Source organism: Carettochelys insculpta, chromosome 10 (assembly GCF_033958435.1).
Source record: "Carettochelys insculpta isolate YL-2023 chromosome 10, ASM3395843v1, whole genome shotgun sequence".
Lineage (NCBI taxonomy): Eukaryota > Metazoa > Chordata > Testudines > Carettochelyidae > Carettochelys > Carettochelys insculpta.
In genome coordinates, this window is record NC_134146.1 from 47,075,075 (window position 1) to 47,094,999 (window position 19,925).

At 68.1% G+C, this 19,925-nt stretch overlaps 1 protein-coding gene across 1 annotated transcript in view; it reads left to right on the plus strand.

Moving 5' to 3' along the window:
- The window catches only part of LOC142018262 (solute carrier family 12 member 9-like), a 44,751-nt gene that overhangs the window by 12,056 nt on the left and 12,770 nt on the right, over positions 1–19,925 (plus strand). Inside the window, exons 3-9 of the mRNA XM_075003900.1 lie at positions 315–452; positions 1,475–1,768; positions 2,700–2,807; positions 2,915–3,026; positions 7,173–7,330; positions 11,374–11,456; positions 16,486–16,610. Coding sequence (XP_074860001.1) covers positions 315–452; positions 1,475–1,768; positions 2,700–2,807; positions 2,915–3,026; positions 7,173–7,330; positions 11,374–11,456; positions 16,486–16,610 — 1,018 coding nt within the window. The remainder of the gene's footprint in view (positions 1–314; positions 453–1,474; positions 1,769–2,699; positions 2,808–2,914; positions 3,027–7,172; positions 7,331–11,373; positions 11,457–16,485; positions 16,611–19,925) is intronic.

Sequence of the window (19,925 nt, forward strand, 5' to 3'; positions counted from 1 at the left end):
GGGTGGGAGGGAGGCCCCACCCACCTTCACTGGCAATGCCTCAGAAAAGGGAAGCTGCCTGCAGAAGGCTGCCGGCCGGCTCTCCGCAGCCAGCTGGGAGCCAACCCAGGTGCTGTGGCTGTGCTACGCCCAGGGCAGCCCCTGTGATGGGCATAAGGGCCTGGCTGCCCCCCACTCCCGCACCCCCATGCCATGGAGCGAGGGCCTGCTGGACTGGTGCTGCTTCCTGGCCCGGCAGAGCCAGCGTCTCCCCGCACTCGCCCAGGCCACGGAGGGAGAGCCCGAGCCCAGGGCGTTCCTTGACACCAGTGCAGACATGATCAGCCGCGCCCTCGGCCCCGAGTTCGGGGGCAGCATCGGTATCATGTTCTTCCTGGCCAACGTCTGCGGCAGCGCCCTCTACATCCTGGGGCTGGTGGAGGCCATCGTCGACATCTTCGGGGTTCCGCTCGGTAAGGGGCGTCCGTTGGGGGGACCCTTCCCTTCCCTGGCTCAGCCCAGCCCCTCCCCCATCCCCGGCAGCCCCCTCGGCCCCAGCAGACCGCCTGTGAGCCACCCTGCTCCCAGGCCCAGGGAGGGAGGGGGTTGTGACCATGCAGTGAGAGCCCTGAGCCCCTGGCTCCCTTCCTGGCTCTGTCACTGGCTCCCTGCCTGATTCCCATCCTTGCTCTGTGCCTCAGTTTCCCCCCCATGATTACATGGGGGCTTGTCCTGCCCTCTCCCCAGGGGCTGTGGGGTTCTGGCCATGCATGGCACGGCACAGCGCCCTTGGCCACAGCGATGTCTGTGCCATCCCCTGCGCTCCTGCTACCTGTCGTGTCGCCCATGGAGGCGCGGGAGGGCCCCCAGCAGCTGTCTGCAGATTCCCCCCCTGGCTGCCCAAGCCCTGCAGCTGCTCTCTCTGCTCAGCCCCATTGGTGTAGGAGTGTGGGGCAGGGAAGGGGAGCGGTTAACGCCCAAAGCAGCCTGTTCCTCCCTGTCAGGAATGGTCCCCTCCCTGCACCCCGGTTACCTGCCTGTGCCTGGGAAGGGAAGGTCTCTTTCAAATGGGGGTGTGTCCCCCCCAGAATGCCCAGAGCATGAGCTGCAACCCTGCCTCACCCCCTCCTTAGCCTCTGCAGGGGGGTGCAGATGCCTATGGCACAAGGCTGGGGGGGGCCCCAGGAGAAGGGAAGGGATGATTCTGGGGGCCAGGAACACCCAAGCAGCCCCCTGGCCGGCTGCCACTGCCTTTGGGGAGTGTGACGGGCCCTGGGGCAGAGCCCCTCCCTTGTTGGGAATGGCCCTGCCCCATCCAGCATGGCCAGGCCCCTGTATAAGAAAGAGGCCCCAGTGCCCAGCTGGCATTATTGGCTGCTCCATGGGGCAGCCCCAGCAGAGACCTGGGCTCCTGTCCCAGGGCAGGGGGTGACCAGGGAGCTGCCCTGTGCCAGGCCCACTCTGGGGCCTCGTAACCCTCCCGGTCTCCCGGCAGGTCAGAGCACGAGCAGCAGCTTCCAGGTCCTGCCCCGCAGCTACTGGTATGAGCTGCTGTACGGCACGGCCTTGCTGCTGGCCTGCCTGCTGGTCTGCCTGGTGGGGGCCTCCATCTACGCCAAGGCCACGTTCCTCATCTTCCTCGTCGTCATGCTGGTGCTGGCCACCGTCTTCATCAGCTTCTTCGCCGTGGGCCCCACCGTGGTGCTGCTGACGGAGGGCAACGGCTCGCAGGCTGTCAACGGGTCCTTCACCGGCTTCCGGCTCGCCACCCTGCGCAGCAACCTGGCAGGTGGGCACCACCACCGCTGGTTCTCCCCTGGCCTAGCAGCCTCACACTTGGCCTGCCGGGCTTGGCCATCCCCACCCAGCCCTGCCCAGCCACACCCTTACCCAGCTGGCCCAGCCTGGCATGGCAACCTGCTCCTGGCCCTGCCTGCCATCGCCCTGGCAACCCACTCTTGGCCTGCCCTTCCCAGCCCTGCCATCACCCCGGCAACCTTCTCCCAGCCCACCTTGCCATCTCCCCGGCAACCCACTCCTGGCTCGCACTGCCCAGCCCTGCCATCACCCTGGCAACCTGCTCCCGGCCCACACAGCCATTGCCCCGGCAACCCGCTCGCGGCCCACCTGACCCTGCCTGGCAACCCCCTGGGTTTGCCCAGTGCAGCCTGCGTGACCCTGCCTGGTATCACCACCGGTTGGTGGGATTGTGCCGTTCACCCTCCTGGCCTGCCCAGCCCAGCCCAGCCCAGCCCAGCCCATCCCTGACACCCAACCCGGCCCTTTACCTGCCTGGCTCCTCCTCCAGCCTGCCCAGTAACCCCCGGCCTGCCCGATCCTGCCTGGCTCCCCCTCCGCCCGACACTCTGCCCCTGAGCCTGCCCCCTGCCCTCTTTACCCCTCCCCGCTCTGCTTGGCCCCTCGCCGTGACTCCCCTGGGGGTTCCGGTTCCCGCAGCAAAGCTCCAGGCCACAAGCCCCACACAAGCTGCCCTCCAGAGCTACTGCCCCGGTGGGTGCCATTGGAGCCTAGTGGCAGGGGCTGCAGCCTGGCCCTGCCACGACCGTTAGGGGAGCTCCGCGTGGCGCCGCCCCACGCCCGTGCCACGCGCTCTCAGGGCTGCCTGCCGGCGCGCACGGGCTGTGGGGCAGGCCGGCGCCTGGGGGCGGCTCCCGGCTGGGGCTGCTGGCCTTCCTTACGTGTCCCCTCTGCCCCGGCAGCTGCCTACGGTGTGGACTACACCACGGGGCGCATGATGAGCTTCAGCACCGTCTTCGCCGTCATGTTCAACGGCTGCACCGGCATCATGGCTGGCTCCAACATGTCGGGTGAGGACGGGGCAGGAGCGGGTCCGGCGGAGGAACTGGGCTGCAGGAGGGGGAGCAGAGAGGCTGCGGGTGACCCCCTGACGATGTCCCCTCGCTTCACCCCACAGGGGATCTGAAACGCCCCAGCTACTCCATCCCTAGGGGCACCATTGCCGCCGTGCTCTTTACCTACGTGATCTACAACCTGCTGGCCGTCATGCTGTGCTGGACCTGCGACAGGTACGTCGCCCGAGGCCTCCCCTGCGCCAGGGCAGGTCCAGAGCGTGGCCGTGGGGCCCCTGCTGCAGCCCGGCTCCCTGCAGTGGGAGAGGAAAAGAAGGTGGGGGCAGGGGAGCACAGCCGGGGGGAGGCTGGAAGGGGTTTGCTGAGTGCTTTCGACCTGGCGGGACAAGGTGCCCAGGGGTGGGCCGGCTGGGAGGATCTGGGACTGGAGTCACCCAGGCCCACCGGGGTCCCGTCCCCTCGTAGCTCTGGGCTTGTGACACTCGGGCCGGGTGCCAGGGTCCTAACGGTGCCCCAGCTGCCGAGAGGGACTGACCTTCCCAACCCCCAGGCCTTACTTGACCTTCCACGGGCCCCTGCCCCGATGCTGTGGCTCTCCTGCCAGGTCCGGCTCTGTTCCCCGGCCGGGGCTGGGGCGCTGCAGCTCTGCCAGGGGCCTGAGGCTGTCTGGAGTGCACCCCCACGCCCTGGGCTCAGCTGTTAATTTTCCACTCTGGAAAGTGGTGCCATAAATTGGGCCGGTGGCAGGCGGCTGGCAGGAGCGGGGAGAGTTATAGCTGTCAGTGGCTAATATCTTAATGCACAGCCGTTGCTCAGCACGGGGGGCAGGCGGGCGTAGCACTGTCGTGCAGGAATGGGGGATGGGCCTTGCTTACGTCCCCCACCTCCCCTGAGCGGTGAGGCAGGCCCAGGGCACTGCCCAGCCCCCTCCTGCCCCCCAGCTCCAGGCTGTGCAGGGGAGTAGCTGGCCAGGCACTGGCAGGGCACATGGGGCCAGGTGGCAGGACAGAGCTGGGACAGGAGTCGGGTGGCACGGAGGGGCTGCTCCACCAGTGACATCCACAGCAATGGCCTTGGGCCTCCTGGTTGGCCCTGGGGGAGGGAGGCTCCAGCTCCCATCCTGCCCTGCCCCATCTACCAGTCCTCTGGCTGCTGAACACGGTGCCCCACTCCCATCCCTGGCCTCCCCCCATGGATAGCTCCAGCCTGCTCACTGCTCAGAGCTGGGCCAACCCATGCCCAGGGCTGGCCTGAGCAGACTTGGTCAGGTGTGAGCACACGATGGGCAGCTGGGAACCCAGAGGCTGAGAGTCACCTCTGGTGCCCGCCCCGCCCTGCGATCATGAGGCTCTGCCTCAGTTTCCCTCTCTGGTCCCGTGGGATAACAGGCTTGACTCAGCCCTGCTGTAAGGCCCCTGACTGCCCAAAAAGGGGGCTGGGGAGAGCATCCCCCGAGGTGGGAGAGCTGGGAGCCTCATGTGCCTGTCTAGCTCCGCCAAGCCCTGGTGGTCACAGGGGTGCACTTTGCTGCGTGGCAGGGCTCGGCTTGGAGCCTCCAGATGTGGGCTGTTCCACCTGCCGTACCGGGGAAATGCCCTCGCACCAGGCAGCCCTGTCAGCCTTGAGAACAAGCTGGCAGGAGCTGCTATTTAGGTAGGACCTACACAAAAACAACCCTCTTCCCAGCATTCTTTCTGCAGCTCCTCCTACATCCTCCCTAGCGCCCCCTGCTGGCAGGCCCCCACCTCCTCCTTTGGCACTGGCAGTGCTACCTGGCAGGTTAGGAGCAGCGACCCCCCTGTTGCTTTGTAGCGGTTATGGTGCAAACTGGGTGTGGGGCAGAGGGAGGTGGTCTTGTCTGGGGGCAGGCTAGCCCCCAGACCCTGGGCCATACCCTCAGCCGCCACGCTGAGCAAGGTGATCAGTTGCCAGATAATTGGGCATTCGTTGCCAGATACACTGAGGTTTCTGATCCGGGGTAATTTATCTGCCGCCTGCTCTCCGCCTCTCGTTAAAATCCAGTTAGAGGCTGGCCCGTTTGTATCCTTGTAAAGTGTCAGCAAATGCCCCCTCCCATCGGTCCTTCCTTGCTGAGTGCCGGCCAGTTGGCACTGCCGGGCCTGGAGCTTTATGGGTGACTGTCTTGGAAGCCCCAGGCAGGTGGCTGCCGCTTGATCGATGGGTCGGGTGGCTTCCAACCCACCACGAATTGCTTGTGGCCAGGCGGTTCTGGCTGCCGAGTGCCTGAGATCTCACCGTCCGGCCAGCAGCGCGAATCTGCCAAGAGCTCGCGGGCCGTGCCTGCCGGCCGCAGCAGGGCCTGTGCCTCGTGTGTGCAGCCCTGGCGTGCTCCTACCAAGCCACGGGGGTTTGGGCAGCAGCCGGGGGGCACTGCCAGGCACCAGAGCCGATCCCTCTGCACCCAGCCGGGCCGCTGCCTCGGAAAGGACCTGCCCTTCTCACGTACGCTGGTCGGGCTCTGCTCCCCCCGCAGGGAGGTTCCCAGGGCCTCATCCTGAAATCCACAAGCATCGGAGCCAACACAGGGTCGGGGGCAGGTCTCTTCCATGCCAGTTTTCTGACTCTTTATGTGGCAAGTGAGTTACCTGGATGTCCACTCGCCCTGGGAGGATCAGAGACTCCAGCCACCAGCGTGGTGCAAATTACAGCATGAACACCTCCACTGGTCGTGGTGCACATGGCGTCTTGCATAGTCCAGCCCGGGCTCCCAGCAGGCAGCTCTGCCGTACACCTCACTCCTGACCCACCCCCGGCTAGCCCAGCCCGAGGATGCCCCCAGCGGTGTCACTTGCGGGGGGCGGAAAGGAAAGTTCTCAGGTGCCCCAGCCCGTCTCTCTCCCCAGGAGTGGAGCCTGTCCCTGGCAGTGTCCGGGGAGGCCATAGCCGGGCGTGGCTGTCTGCCCACCGGCAGGGCTGTGCTGGGGACGCTGCTCTGCCAGGCGGTGGCTCTGCTCTGGGGGATGGGCATGAGGCCACGCTGGGGGTGCTGCTTGGGGCCAGCCTGCGCCAGCACTGCCCCGAGTGCCCTGGGCTGCTCTGCGGTGGGGCCTGGCTGGTGGCTGGCCCCGGCACAGCCGGCCTTGCTGTGGTGCAGGCACGTTCAGGGCAGAGGAGTTACATCCTCCTGGACGCCAGCTGCCTTGGGCCCGGCTGGTTTGATTAACCTGAGGCCTGGCCCGAGCTGTCTCCCGGCCTGCGGTAACTGCTTTGCTATCGATCGGCCCTGGCCCGACCTGTCGCTGCCTCCCGGGAGACTGATGGCAGCAATTGGCTCAGCTGGGCCAGGCATCGTAATGGCTGGGGGGAGCAATTACAGCCCAGCGCTGGGCCCTGCCCAAGGGAAGGGCGTCTGCTCTGCAGAGGCGCAGCGTCCAGGGCCGGTCAGTGTTGTCAGGGCCCCCCAGCGCCCCGCCCACTGGGACCCCTGCACCTGAACCCCTCACCCCCTGTACCCGCCGCCTCCACCCCCAGGGACCCCTGCACCTGAACCCCTCGCCCCCCGTACCCGCCGCCTCCGCCCCCAGGGACCCCTGCACCTGAACCCCTCGCCCCCCTGTACCCCCCTCCTCCGCCCCCAGGGACCCCTGCACCTGAACTACTCACCCCCCTGTACCCACCTCCTCTGCCCCCAGGGACCCCTGCACCTGAACCACTCGCCCCCCTGTACCGGCCTCCTGCACCTGAACCCCTCGCCCCCTGTACCCTCCTCCTGTGCCCCCAGGGACCCCTGCACCTGAACCCCTCGCCCCCCTGTACCCGCCTCCTCCGCCCCCAGGGACCCCTGCACCTGAATCACTCACCCCCCTGTACCAGCCTCTTCCGCCCCCAGGGACCCCTGCACTGTTCCCCTCACCCCCCTGCGCCCCCCACCCCCCCTTGATCCTGCACCCGCCTCGCGGTGTTCCCTAGGTTGCTGCTCCCACGGCCCCTGTGTGAACCAGCAATGGCAGTGCTGGTGAGAGCCCTGCGGTAAGAGAGCCCTCCTGGCTGGCGGTGGGCAGGGCAGGGCTGTGCTGAGGCCGGAGCTTGCTGGTGGGGCCCAGCCGGACACAGGCAGAGGTTGATCCTTTTCCCCCCTTCTCCCTGCCTCAGGGGCCAGAGGGGGGCACAGGCTTGTTCCTGGAGCCCCACTGCACACTGCCTGCGTCTGGCCTGCTGGTGGTGGAGTGTTAACTGCTGACTGGGACCTGAGCAAGCGTGGGTGTGGGGCGTACAGCACGTGTCGGGTGTGCTGGTGGACGTGTGATGTGTTCGGGGGGTGCTGGCTGGCCCAGGGCGGGAGCAGCACGTGGATGTGCCCATGTCGAGCCGCCCTGGTTCACCCCTTCTCCTCGTGGGCAGGACCCTGCTGCAGAAGGACTACGGCTTCCTGCGTGACATCAACATCTGGCCCCCCTTCGTCATCATTGGCATCTATTCGTCCACCCTCTCAGCCTCCATGAGCAACCTCATTGGAGCTTCCCGCATCCTCTACGCCTTGGCCAAGGATGACCTCTTCGGTGAGCACCTCCATGAGCCCCTGTCCTCTGGGCTTAGCCAGAATCCTCCCCCCAGTGAGTGTCGGGGGCTGGCCCCGGGGAACCCTGTCCCCCGCACTTCCTAAGGCAATGGGGAACCCCACCCCACCGCCTGATGGAGGCTGGCCCCCAGGCATAACCCAACTCGCGCAGGTCAATGGCCATGGCACAGAAGCCATCCCAGGTACCGAGGCAGTGCTGAGGCCAGTGCTGTATGGGGCTGGCGTGGCTGCAGTCGCAGTGGGATGTGGCAGCCCTGGGCATTGCAGCATCTGTGCGGCTGGAGCCGTACCCACTTTGGGAGCAGGGCACCTCCCCTGCACCCCAGGGGAGACAGAAGGGACGAGCCAGGTCAGCCCCTGCCAGGAGCAGAGACCGAGACCCACACAAAGGGCACTGAGCCAACCCCGCTACCCTCCCTGGGTTTGTTCTGGGGGAAGAGGCTCTGCAGCCCCCTTGCCATCCCCCTGCAGCCTCCCCAGGAGTCTGGGTCGCAGATGGTGTCACTAGGGAGCCGCCAGTGAGAGAGCTGCTGGGAGCACAGGCCCTGGCGCATCCACCTGAGGGGGGAGTAGTACAGGGCCTCTGACCCATGGGTGAGCAGTTCCGATCCCGTCCAGCAGGGGGCAGTGGGCACCCCACCCTTCCTCTGGCTCTGTCTGGTCCATGCGCTGCCCTGTCACCCAGGGCCAGGGCTGGGGCACAAGCGCTGGCTTGGCCCTAAGCGACCTGCCCAGGGAGGCTCCTTCCCTGGCTGGCTGTCCCTCTAGCCAACGGGGGGCTGGGCTGTCCTGGGGGCAGCTCTGCCTTAGCCCAGCCGCACCCTCACAGCTCTCACCCTGGGTCTGCCCTGTGGGGCCCTCTGCCTGGGGCCCAGCACAGACGTGCCAGCCCCTTGTGGTGGGGTTCAGGGGTCCCCAAGCTCTGCACTGGTCCGCAGGCAGGAGTGACTCTCACTCAGCAGGTAGAAGGGGAAGTTTATTAGGCGACAGAGGCCCAGCTCAGCACAGAGGTGTCAGTGCAGCAGGCAGAGAGAGTCATTCCAACCCATCCTGGGGAGAGGAGCCCAAGGGGTGCCCCAGCTGGGGTGCAGCTTCTCCCCTAGCCGGGCTGGCTGCCTTCCAACTCTCTCTCTCTGCCGCCTCCGATTCAAACTCCAGCTCGGCTCCTTCCTGCTTTGCTCGGGTCAGAGGTGTTACCTGCCAGCTTAGGTTACAGCCCCAGGGGTCATCCTTAGTGCTGGGAGCTGCTCTGCTGTCACACACACATCCAGCCTGACTCTCTCACCCCCCCCCCCACTCCATCACACCCCTCTCCCCAGGGCCCCCTAGGCTGTGTGCTGGGGACACTCTCCCAGCCTGCCCACCTGGCAGACCTTGGGTAGGGCACCCTCTGCCTTCCGTCCACAGCCCCCTGCACCCAGCAGCCAGGAGAGGCTGCCAGCTCCTGATGCCCTGGCTGGATGTCCTGCACTTACGGTACCTCTGCAGGTCGGTCCTGCTGTGCCTCGGCATCCCCGGCTCAGCCTGGGGGCTGCACAGCTGGTTCCCTATGTGCCAGGCTGCCCCCTCCCCAGCCATTACAGGGCCTTGCTCCCGGGGCAGGTACAGCTGGGCTGAAGGCAAGTGCTGCACGGGCGGGGAGAGGAGCTGGGACTGTCCTGGTGGCCCCAGGAGGAGAGCAGCTCCTGGGACGCAATGGGGCTTCCCCGCAGGAAGTGGCGCTCTCGCCCACGGGAAAGGGTAGTCCTGGCCCAGTGGGGCACAGAGCAGCCGTAGCCCTCGGCTGCCCAACCGCCTGCCTTGGCTCAGCCAGCCCTGGGGGTCCGTGGGCCGGGTGGCTCTGTCCATGCAATGCTCTGGCCTGGGGGGGCACCAGTGCCTAGGGTCCAGGCTGCAGCAGCGCCAGGCTGGGCACCTGGCTTGTGTCAGCTCCTCGGCCGCTTGTGGTTCTCCAGCCCATTGAGTTAATCTCCCGTGGCAGTCCCGGCTTTCCCCTCCCCTGCTGTCCAAACCAGGGCCTGCCCCCCCGGCCCCCAACCGTACTTGGGACACCCCAGCAGGAGCTCCCGGCTGTGCGGGGCACAGAGCAGGGAGCAGGAGAGGATTCCAGGATGCCCATGGTTTCCCCGGGTGCAGGGTCAGGACACCTCTGCTGTGCCACAGGTCACCCCGAATCCTTGCCGATGGTCTGCGAGGCGGCCTGGTGAGCTGCACCTCACCCTGCCCCTTTGGGTGCTGCCCAGTCCATGAGGCCACAGACTTCCGCCCAAGGGTAGGGGCGGGTGGGACCCCCACGTGCTGGCTGGGAGCTCCCCACTCGAGCCCAAGGGGGAGTAGGTTGCTGATGTAGTTGCTCGGATCCCGTCCCACATTGATTCTCAAGTGATGCCCCTTTTCTGCCATGGGAAACCACATTCCCAGGGCTGTGTTCTCCTTGGCCCTGCGGGTCGGAGCCTGGGCTCTGCGCAGCCCAGGAGCAGATCACAGCCCGGGTTCCTGGCCAGAGGGCAGCTCCCCTGCCCACCTCGGATCCCCTGCACCTCAAGGAGGGTGATGCATCTCTCTCCGGCTGGCTGTGCTCCCAGAGCCCCTCTCCAGCCGTGGGGGTCTGGGCAAGGCCTGGCATGGGTGGCACTGACCTAGCTTTGCTGCCCAGGGCAGGCGGGGGAGTGGCCCTGCCAGGAGCCGCAACGGTAAGGGACGAGGACGGGTCCATTCGGTGCTGCGCAGGGGGAGGGGGATTTGGCTGGGATGGGGTCTGGGGACGGAGCCAGGATTGCAAGGACGTTTGTAACAATCCACAAACCCCGGAAGGGACTCCAAAGAGCTCTGGAAGCCTCTCTGGCGGGTAGTTTATGTCCTCGCTGCACTTGGCAGCATGAAATATTGCACTTTGCTGGCTAATGCATGCGGCCACCCACCCATCTGCATCGTGGTGGAGTGCAGGGGAGGTGGGCTGGGGGCTCTCCTGAGGTCACCGGGGCAGCTTGTGCCCCAGGCCTGAGCAAAGGGCACGTGTCTGGGGCCATCCCCTCCAGACACTGCCCCCACGACACTCCCGGCTCAACGCAGATGGTGGAGACGCAGCGTTTTACCTTATGCTAACTCCTGGCCCTGCTCGGCTCCCCCAGCCATGCCCTGCTTCCTAAAGGAGGCCTGGTGCACATGTGGCTGGAATGTGAACCAGTGCTGGCTTGGGGCTCCTCAGAGCTCCCCGGCTACGCTGGCAGAGCCTCCTCAAGGGTCCTTCACCAGCTGCGTGGCTGATTCATTATTCCTCTCAGCCTGTGCTGCCCCAGTGCTGTGTTGCAGGGAGCAGGGGGCTCAGCAGGGAGCAGGGGGCTCAGCAGGGGGCGCTGCGCTGCAGGGAGGCGCGTGGCTCAGCAGGAGGCGCTGTTGCCTCTCAGTCAGCACTGACCCCAGAGCTCCAAAGTGGCGCTGGGGGTGGGGGTGCTGGGTCTCTGAGCTGTTGCCCGGTGGAGGTGACAGCTGCCAGTCCGAGGCATTGCACCCTGCCTGCTGGCACAGGAAGGCTCCTCCATCTCCTTCCCTGCTCCCCCGCCGCCTCCAGGCCGCGCTGCACCTGTCTTCCCTCCAAGGGGGGTGGCTTTTCTGGCAGGCTGGGCGCTGGTGAAGGGCTGCTGCGGGCAGGCCTGTGTCAGCCCCTGGTGCCGGCCTGCATGGACCCGCCCTAGCTGGTGTGTGGAACAGCCAGTGCAGGGCTGTGGGGTGGGGGTGTCGGGGCCGTGTTACCTGGACAAGCCGGGTCTTGGCAGGGCCACGAGCCAGAGGTGGGGCCACGCTGCACACGCCACGTACCCCAGACCTCGCGGCTGGCCTGGACTGACCCGGGGAGGCTGGTACCCGCTGGGTCCGCCCTGGGCTGGGGCTGGGAGCAGCAGTGCCAGTGGTCGCTGGCTTTGCAGTCTCCGTGTCCCAGCTGGGACCTCTGCAGCCCTGTCTTTACCCATCCTGCCTCTGCTCTCCTCCAAACCCCTTTCACGGCGAATGTCTCCTCTGCAGGCAGATCTCTGGCCCTGGCAAAGAAGACCTCCCGCGGCGGGAACCCCTGGGTGGCTGTGATCCTCTCCTGGGCACTGGTGCAGGTGCGTTGGCTGCATGGTGTGAGGAGTTGCTGGGTGCTTCACCTGGCCCCTCTTTGCAGAAGAGCCCAGAGCTAGAGCCAAGCAGACAGCCACTTCTGGGGTGGAGAGCTGCAGCTCCGTGGAAGGTGGGGACTGGCTGAGCACATGGGCCCAGATTTGCAGGAGGGCCTCAGGACCTCAGCCTTGGATGGGGCACAAGGTGTGTATTTAGAGGGGCCAGCCAGGCTCTGGGCTGGGACTTAGGAGATCTGGGAGCGTCTCACAGGCTCCCAGAGGTACCTGGAGATGGTGCCTCAGTTTCCTGCCTGTGAAATGGGGAGATCAGGGCTGGATGTAAGCATGCAACCTTGCCCTGCTGAGCTGGTGCGGAGAGGCCAGGCCACAGGGGCTGGGCAGCCCTGAAGGGGCAGTCATGCGGGTCTATGTGGCCATAGAGCTTCGGGGTTCCCTGCTGGCTGGCCAGGGTCACAGAGCAGGGTAGCCCCTGGCTTTGTCCCCATCATGGACCCCCGCTCAATTCCGCTGCTGGTGGCCTCCCAGACCCCCTCTCTGCAGTGTGAGCAGTGCCCCTTGGCTGGGCTGTTTCCTGTCCTGCCCTTTGGATGCCCCAGTTGTGGGGGCAAAGCACCCCCAGTGGCAGGCCGGAGGGGCACTCCCTGTGCCACCACAGGGATGGGTGTGTGGTGCCCAGCGCCTGCGCCCAGCCAGGCTGCAGAGCGGCAAGGCAGTGCTCATGGTGCATCTCAGGAGCGAGCTTGGCGCTACTCCGCCAAATTGGACAAATACATGTAATGCTAAAAAATTGCCCCATTAGCCGGCAAGGAATAGGCTACCCGTGTGTGGGCGGGGGCAGCCGCTGTCGGCTCAGCCCTGATTGCAGGCGGTGGGGCTGGAAATTCATCCCAGCCCCCACGTGCTGAGAGCAGGCCAGAGGCCAGGGTGAGGGCCAGCATGGAATCACGGCCAGAGCCGCCAGGCCAATGGGATTTGGGTGCCTAACTCCCTGAAACCAGTGGGAGTTAGGAGCCTACGTGCCTTCAAGGATCTGGTCCTTTGGACTTTCTGCACACCCAGTGGCAGGACCACACCTGGCTGGCCCGAGGGGGAGGGGTGGCTTGCTCCAGGCAGCCCCGTCCCTGCTGGCCCTTGGTGGGAGAAACTCCAGCAGGCTCCAGCGATGGCGCTCCAGGGGTACTGGAGTTGAACCTCCGTTTCCCGCTCGGGGCTCAGAGCCCAGCGCTGGCATGTGCTGCAGGGAGGGCCAGCAGGGGGCGCCGTGCTGCAGGGAGCAGGGAGGGCCAGCAGGGGGCGCTGCGCTGCAGGGAGCGGACAGGGCTGCGGGGCGGGGCTGAGGGGCACCGGCAGAGCCGCAGGGGGGCTCAGGCTGGAGCGGCAGGCCCAAGGCACCATACCAGCCATAGGGCATCACCCCCATCCTAGCAGCGAGGGGCCCTTGGCCTCCTTCCCGGGATGGCCAACTCCAGAGCCACTGCACCCTCCCCTCCCCGCCACCCCAGGAGCAGCCGGGTGTGGGCTCCCTGCCGCAGCCTCTCCCTGCCCTGCCGGCTCCGGGGTCCCTGCCTTTCAGCTCCCACCTTTTCCCTTGATGAGCAGCTAACTGAATTATAAATCAAAGGCAAACGGCTGGCGAGCGCGGGCGGGGGAGGGGCTCCATTAGAGCAGCCAGGCACGATTGCCGCCGCTCGGCGCTATTAAGCTCCCAACGAGCTGAAATACCCAATTGCTTAAATGGGCTGAATAATCTAAAGCGCCCGCCCGGAGCGACTGCGGCGGGTCAGGCTGAACCGCAGCTCCCACGGCGCAGAGCGTCTCCTGGCCACACGCCGGGGCACCTCGCCGCTCCCGCCGCAGCCCCCATCCCGCTGGGAGTGCAGGCCCAGCAGCCAGCCGCTCGCTCCTCCCCAGAGCCCGGCCCGGCCCCCTCGCTCCCTTACACCTCCCCCTCGCTCCTCCCCAGAGCCCGGCCCGGCCCGGCCCGGCCCCCTCGCTCCCTTACACCTCCCCCTCGCTCCTCCCCAGAGCCCGGCCCGGCCCCCTCGCTCCCTTACACCTCCCCCTCGCTCCTCCCCAGAGCCGGGCCCGGCCCCCTCGCTCCCTTACACCTCCCCCTCGCTCCTCCCCAGAGCCGGGCCCGGCCCCCTCGCTCCCTTACACCTCCCCCTCGCTCCTCCCCAGAGCCCGGCCCGGCCCGGCCCGGCCCCCTCGCTCCCTTACACCTCCCCCTCGCTCCTCCCCAGAGCCCGGCCCGGCCCGGCCCGGCCCCCTCGCTCCCTTACACCTCCCCCTCGCTCCTCCCCAGAGCCGGGCCCGGCCCCCTCGCTCCCTTACACCTCCCCCTCGCTCCTCCCCAGAGCCCGGCCCGGCCCGGCCCCCTCGCTCCCTTACACCTCCCCCTCGCTCCTCCCCAGAGCCCGGGCCCGGCCCCCTCGCTCCCTTACACCTCCCCCTCGCTCCTCCCCAGAGCCCGGCCCGGCCCGGCCCGGCCCCCTCGCTCCCTTACACCTCCCCCTCGCTCCTCCCCAGAGCCCGGCCCGGCCCCCTCGCTCCCTTACACCTCCCCCTCGCTCCTCCCCAGAGCCCGGCCCGGCCCGGCCCGGCCCCCTCGCTCCCTTACACCTCCCCCTCGCTCCTCCCCAGAGCCGGGCCCGGCCCCCTCGCTCCCTTACACCTCCCCCTCGCTCCTCCCCAGAGCCCGGCCCGGCCCGGCCCCCTCGCTCCCTTACACCTCCCCCTCGCTCCTCCCCAGAGCCCGGGCCCGGCCCCCTCGCTCCCTTACACCTCCCCCTCGCTCCTCCCCAGAGCCCGGCCCGGCCCGGCCCGGCCCCCTCGCTCCCTTACACCTCCCCCTCGCTCCTCCCCAGAGCCCGGCCCGGCCCCCTCGCTCCCTTACACCTCCCCCTCGCTCCTCCCCAGAGCCCGGCCCGGCCCGGCCCGGCCCCCTCGCTCCCTTACACCTCCCCCTCGCTCCTCCCCAGAGCCCGGCCCAGCCCGGCCCGGCCCCCTCGCTCCCTTACACCTCCCCCTCGCTCCTCCCCAGAGCCCGGCCCGGCCCCCTCGCTCCCTTACACCTCCCCCTCGCTCCTCCCCAGAGCCCGGCCCGGCCCGGCCCCCTCGCTCCCTTACACCTCCCCCTCGCTCCTCCCCAGAGCCGGGCCCGGCCCCCTCGCTCCCTTACACCTCCCCCTCGCTCCTCCCCAGAGCCCGGCCCGGCCCGGCCCGGCCCCCTCGCTCCCTTACATCTCCCCCTTGCTCCTCCCCAGAGCCCGGCCCGGCCCCCTCGCTCCCTTACACCTCTCCCTCGCTCCTCCCCAGAGCCCGGCCCGGCCCCCTCGCTCCCTTACACCTCCCCCTCGCTCCTCCCCAGAGCCCGGCCCGGCCCCGTCGCTCCCTTACACCTCCCCCTCGCTCCTCCCCAGAGCCCGGCCCGGCCCGGCCCGGCCCCCTCGCTCCCTTACACCTCCCCCTCGCTCCTCCCCAGAGCCCGGCCCGGCCCCCTCGCTCCCTTACACCTCCCCCTCGCTCCTCCCCAGAGCCCGGCCCGGCCCGGCCCCCTCGCTCCCTTACACCTCCCCCTCGCTCCTCCCCAGAGCCGGGCCCGGCCCGGCCCGGCCCCCTCGCTCCCTTACACCTCCCCCTCGCTCCTCCCCAGAGCCCGGCCCGGCCCGGCCCGGCCCCCTCGCTCCCTTACACCTCCCCCTCGCTCCTCCCCAGAGCCCGGCCCGGCCCGGCCCGGCCCCCTCGCTCCCTTACACCTCCCCCTCGCTCCTCCCCAGAGCCGGGCCCGGCCCCCTCGCTCCCTTACACCTCCCCCTCGCTCCTCCCCAGAGCCCGGCCCGGCCCGGCCCGGCCCCCTCGCTCCCTTACACCTCCCCCTCGCTCCTCCCCAGAGCCCGGCCCGGCCCGGCCCCCTCGCTCCCTTACACCTCCCCCTCGCTCCTCCCCAGAGCCGGGCCCGGCCCCCTCGCTCCCTTACACCTCCCCCTCGCTCCTCCCCAGAGCCCGGCCCGGCCCGGCCCCCTCGCTCCCTTACACCTCCCCCTCGCTCCTCCCCAGAGCCCGGCCCGGCCCGGCCCGGCCCCCTCGCTCCCTTACACCTCCCCCTTGCTCCTCCCCAGAGCCGGGCCCGGCCCCCTCGCTCCCTTACACCTCCCCCTCGCTCCTCCCCAGAGCCCGGCCCGGCCCGGCCCGGCCCCCTCGCTCCCTTACACCTCCCCCTCGCTCCTCCCCAGAGCCCGGCCCGGCCCCCTCGCTCCCTTACACCTCCCCCTCGCTCCTCCCCAGAGCCCGGCCCGGCCCCCTCGCTCCCTTACACCTCCCCCTCGCTCCTCCCCAGAGCCCGGCCCGGCCCGGCCCGGCCCGGCCCCCTCACTTCCTTACACCTCCCCCTCGCTCCTCCCCAGAGCCCGGCCCGGCTCCCTCGCTCCCTTACACCTCCCCCTCGCTCCTCCCCAGAGCCCGGCCCGGCCCGGCCCCCTCACTCCCTTACACCTCCCCCTCGCTCCTCCCCAGAGCCCGGCCCGGCCCGGCCCCCTCGCTCCTCCCCCTTACCCCAGGGCCGGGCCCGGCCCCCTCGCTCCTCCCCCTTATCCCAGAGTCGGGCCCGGCCCCCTCACTCCTCCCCAGAGCCGGGCCCGGCCCCCTCGCTCCTCCCCCTTACCCCAGTGCCAGGCCCGGCCCCCTTGCTCCCCTGAGCATCTCTCCCGTGCCCCCTGCACCCCTTGCTTCCCAGCCCCCCAGAGAGGTGATGGGGCTGGGCCACGGGGCTGGGCCCTGCCTGGCACTGGGAGTGGACGAGGTGCTGAAAGGGCAGAGGTGGGGCCGGGCTCTCCTGCTGCATGGTGGGCGAGGGGGGTGCACCCCAGTCAGAGACCCACAGACCCCTGGTGGAGCAGCCCCCATGGAGGGACCCCTGTGCCCCGCCCAGCCCTGCCATCAGGGTGCCAGCGCTGGGCCCCTAAGGCCTGTGGGCATCGCTGGCCCAGCAGCGCTGACACGCCCTGTCTCCCAGCTGGTGCTCTTCTCTGGCAAACTCAACACCATCGCGGCCGTCGTGACCATCTTCTTCCTGCTGGTCTATGCCGCCGTGGACCTGGCCTGCCTGGCCCTCGAGTGGGCATCAGCCCCCAACTTCAGGTACCCAGCGGGGGGCACTGAGGGAAGGGGGCTGTCTGCTGGGGGGTGCCGAGAGGCTCTGGTTTCAGCCACTGTGATGCTTTGCCCATCCTGGGCTGGTAATTTGTTACTCCTATGCCCCCCGACCCCGCACCAGGCTGGAATCTCTCCCCCGCCCGGCTCCCCAAGCTGTGCGCGGAGGTGGCAGGTGGGGCGGAGAAGGGGTGGGAGGAATGGTGCTCAGCTCCCCCAGCCCCACATTACTACTTGCTGCCTCAAAGCGCAGCCTCTTGTGCCCCACTCCTGGGGGTGGCAGACGCTGCCGAGGAGATTCACACCCCCCAGTCGGGTGCCAACCCATCAGTGCGACCCCCCCACCCGTGCTCTTGTGCTGCCAGCTGCTCCTGCGTGTTGGGGGGAGGGGGTCTGTGATTCCCCCTCCCTGGCCCCCGACTCCCCTGCCAGGCACATGCTGGGGAATGAGCATTTATGCGCCTGCTTTAAAAGCTTTTGCCCTTGAGCAAATCCCATTTGCAGCCAGGACCCCCCCCCCGCCCCCCCAATCAATGCAAACACGCCCGAGCGCGCTGGCAATTGGTGGACAATTTATGGCCGCCGGCCCGCTGCGCTTCCGGGGCGGCGCGCCAGGTGGGGCTGGCGCACGCTTTCCATTAACGGTAATTAAACCGAGGAGCGAACGGCTCCTTCCTGGAACCCTCCGCCTGCTGCCCTGCCCGTCGGGGCTGCCGGGCTCCCCTTCTGCTGGGGCTGGGGGAGAGGCAGAAGTTAGACACAGAGTAGGAGACTGAAGATTGTCAGGCAGCGTCTTAACCACTAGCCTGCGTTGCCTCTCCCTTCTGACCCCACCCCCGGCCCGACCATCCCCATTGGCTGCTGTGTGTGTCCAGGCTGGCAGCACGTGGGGCAGGGGTCATCTCATGTTCAGCGCCTGGCCCCTTGGGGTCCTGACTGCGGTGGGGCTCTCCAGGGGTTAACCACCAGCCCCCCCGGCCTCCGTGGCGGCTAGAGGGGAAAGGCAGGTGCAGCAGGTTTCCCAGGCCTGGAGCAAACTGCTCAGGAATGCGGCAGAGCCTGGTGCGAAAGGCCCTGTTCCTCTCCATCGTGTGTGCCATGCCACAGCCCTGGGGGTCTCAGGCTGAACTTCCCAGCTGGGGTTGGGTCAGCCGCCCAGGGTCCAGGTTCTGGCTGTCAGCACGGTTCGGGGGGGGGGGGGGGCGGGGCGGGGGCAGTGCCTGGGAACTGGCGTCTCTACAGCCCCTGGAGCAGGTGTGGGCAGAGCTGTGGGCGTCGGGCTGTGCCCTGGGGCTGCTGGGAACTCCTCTGTCTCCCGAAGTGCTGGGGAGGGGCGTGCTGGGTGGCCAGGCTGCAGTGCAGACTGATCTGCTCTCGTGCCCCTTCTGCAGTGCTAGTTGTGGGGCAGCTCTGGTGCGGGGGGTGAGAACAAGGCTCACGCCTATGTTTCCGTCTCTCCGTGCCCTGGTCCTGCACTGCCCGATGTTAAATGGCCCGTTGGCAAAGGCGCCAGCGCCCTGTCTACACCATGGCTCCCCCGTTGTCCTTGATGGAGGAGGCGCAAGGGGCATTTGCAGGGGTGCTGATGAGGGACTTGCTATGGCGTAGGGATGAATTGAGGGGCCTGGCTGTGGGGGGCAGCACCTGTGTGGGGCTGGGTAGATTCCCCCTCCTGCCCCCGCCGGCAGAGAGCAGTCACTGGAGGAGGACATTGGGCCATCCCTTCCGGGGCTGCGGCTGTCCTGTTCGGTCCCCGGTGTATTTGAGCACCTTCCCGGGCTCCTGAAGCGAAGGGCTCGCTGGGCGTTTGTGCCCGGCCGGGGGCGTTCGTCTTTGTGCGGCTCTGTCGGGGCTGGCCGCTGGGGGCAGCACGCCTGGCCCTGGGGCCGGGGAACGGGAGGTTTGTGGTGGCCCTTAGTTCTGGGGAGTTCAGTTGGACGGGGCCCCTTGGCTGCTGAGCTTTGCCACGGTGGGCTCGCGGTAGCCTGCGGCTGAGGCGACGTGCCGCCCTGGTCAGGATCAGCTGGGGTTTGCGGGGGGGGCTCCGGGTGCCGGCCCAGCTGAGGGCCAGAGGGGACGGAGTCTCCCAGCCACGTGGCTGGGGGAAGCGTCGCTCCTGGGTGTGGCTGGGCGAGGGAACCCAGCCAGCGCCTGCCTGCAGCTCAGACCAGAGCAGACTCTGCCGGGAGCCGTCCTTCCCATCAGTGTCCCCCTGGCTCCCTGCACTCAGCCGCTGCCAGGAGCTGATCTTGGCTGAGCCTTGGACTGTCTGAATGACAGGGAGCCCTGCCTGTCCCGTCCCCCACCTTCCCCCAGGGGCCCTGCCTGTCCCCTGGTCATTGCTTCCCAAGGAGCCTACCGGCTCCCCAGTACCTTCGTGCTCCTGTGGGGTGACGTGCCAGTGGCACAGCGTGTGCTGTCCGAAGCTGCCTCAGCCGGAACAGCTCCCTGGGCAGGCCCTCAGCAGAGGGGCACCACCGTCCCTGTGGGGGGCGTGGGGCCACGCGCTGGGGCAGGGCTCCAGAGCAGGGACCGGGCAGGTCAGAGTGGCTCAGGCAGGGGAGTGGGGGGCCTGTGCTTTGTAGCCCGGGAGAGCTGGGGGGCAGCCCCAGAGGGAGGGAAGAGGGGGCAGCCCTGAGTGTGTGCTGGGCTGGGGATGTCGGAGGGGCTTTGTTACGGTGCAGCAGGGGAAGGCCTAGCTAGGGGCTCTGCGCCCACCTCGTCCAGCATCTCCCTCTCCCTGCGCATCGCGTTCTCCCTCCCCGCAGCTTCCCCCTCCCGCCGAGGTCTCCGGCATGCAAAATAAAAGGGGATTTTAATTACCTTTCAGCAAAAACAACAATTAGCGAAAATACCAGCTTCTGCATGCCCGCCTCCTCTGCGCTCCCGGATGGCTCCAGCTCAGGCGCCATGGGCTGCTGGCACCCCAGTCTGGCTGCATCTCCCAGCTGCCCGTGGGCCCAGCCGTGCGCTATGTCACAGAGGTTAAGGGCCTGAGGTCCAGGTACTGCTCCATGTGCACAGCTCCATCGACAGAGCCTGCCATAAGCTGAGCAGCCCCGGCTTTGGGAGAGCAGGAACCAGGGTGCCAACGGCCCCCTCCACCCCCCCCGGGAGGAGGCAGGGCACAGGTGGGAGCTGCCATGGGTCTGCAGCCAGCCTGAGGGAAGCTCTGAGCAGGGCGACCTGCTCCGCTCACCTCATTGGCTGTGTTAACTCTGAAACCTACTGATGGCCAGTCACATGGCGCTAGGGCCACTGGCTGCTCTGCTGATCATCCCAGCAAAAGCCTTCAGCTCCGTG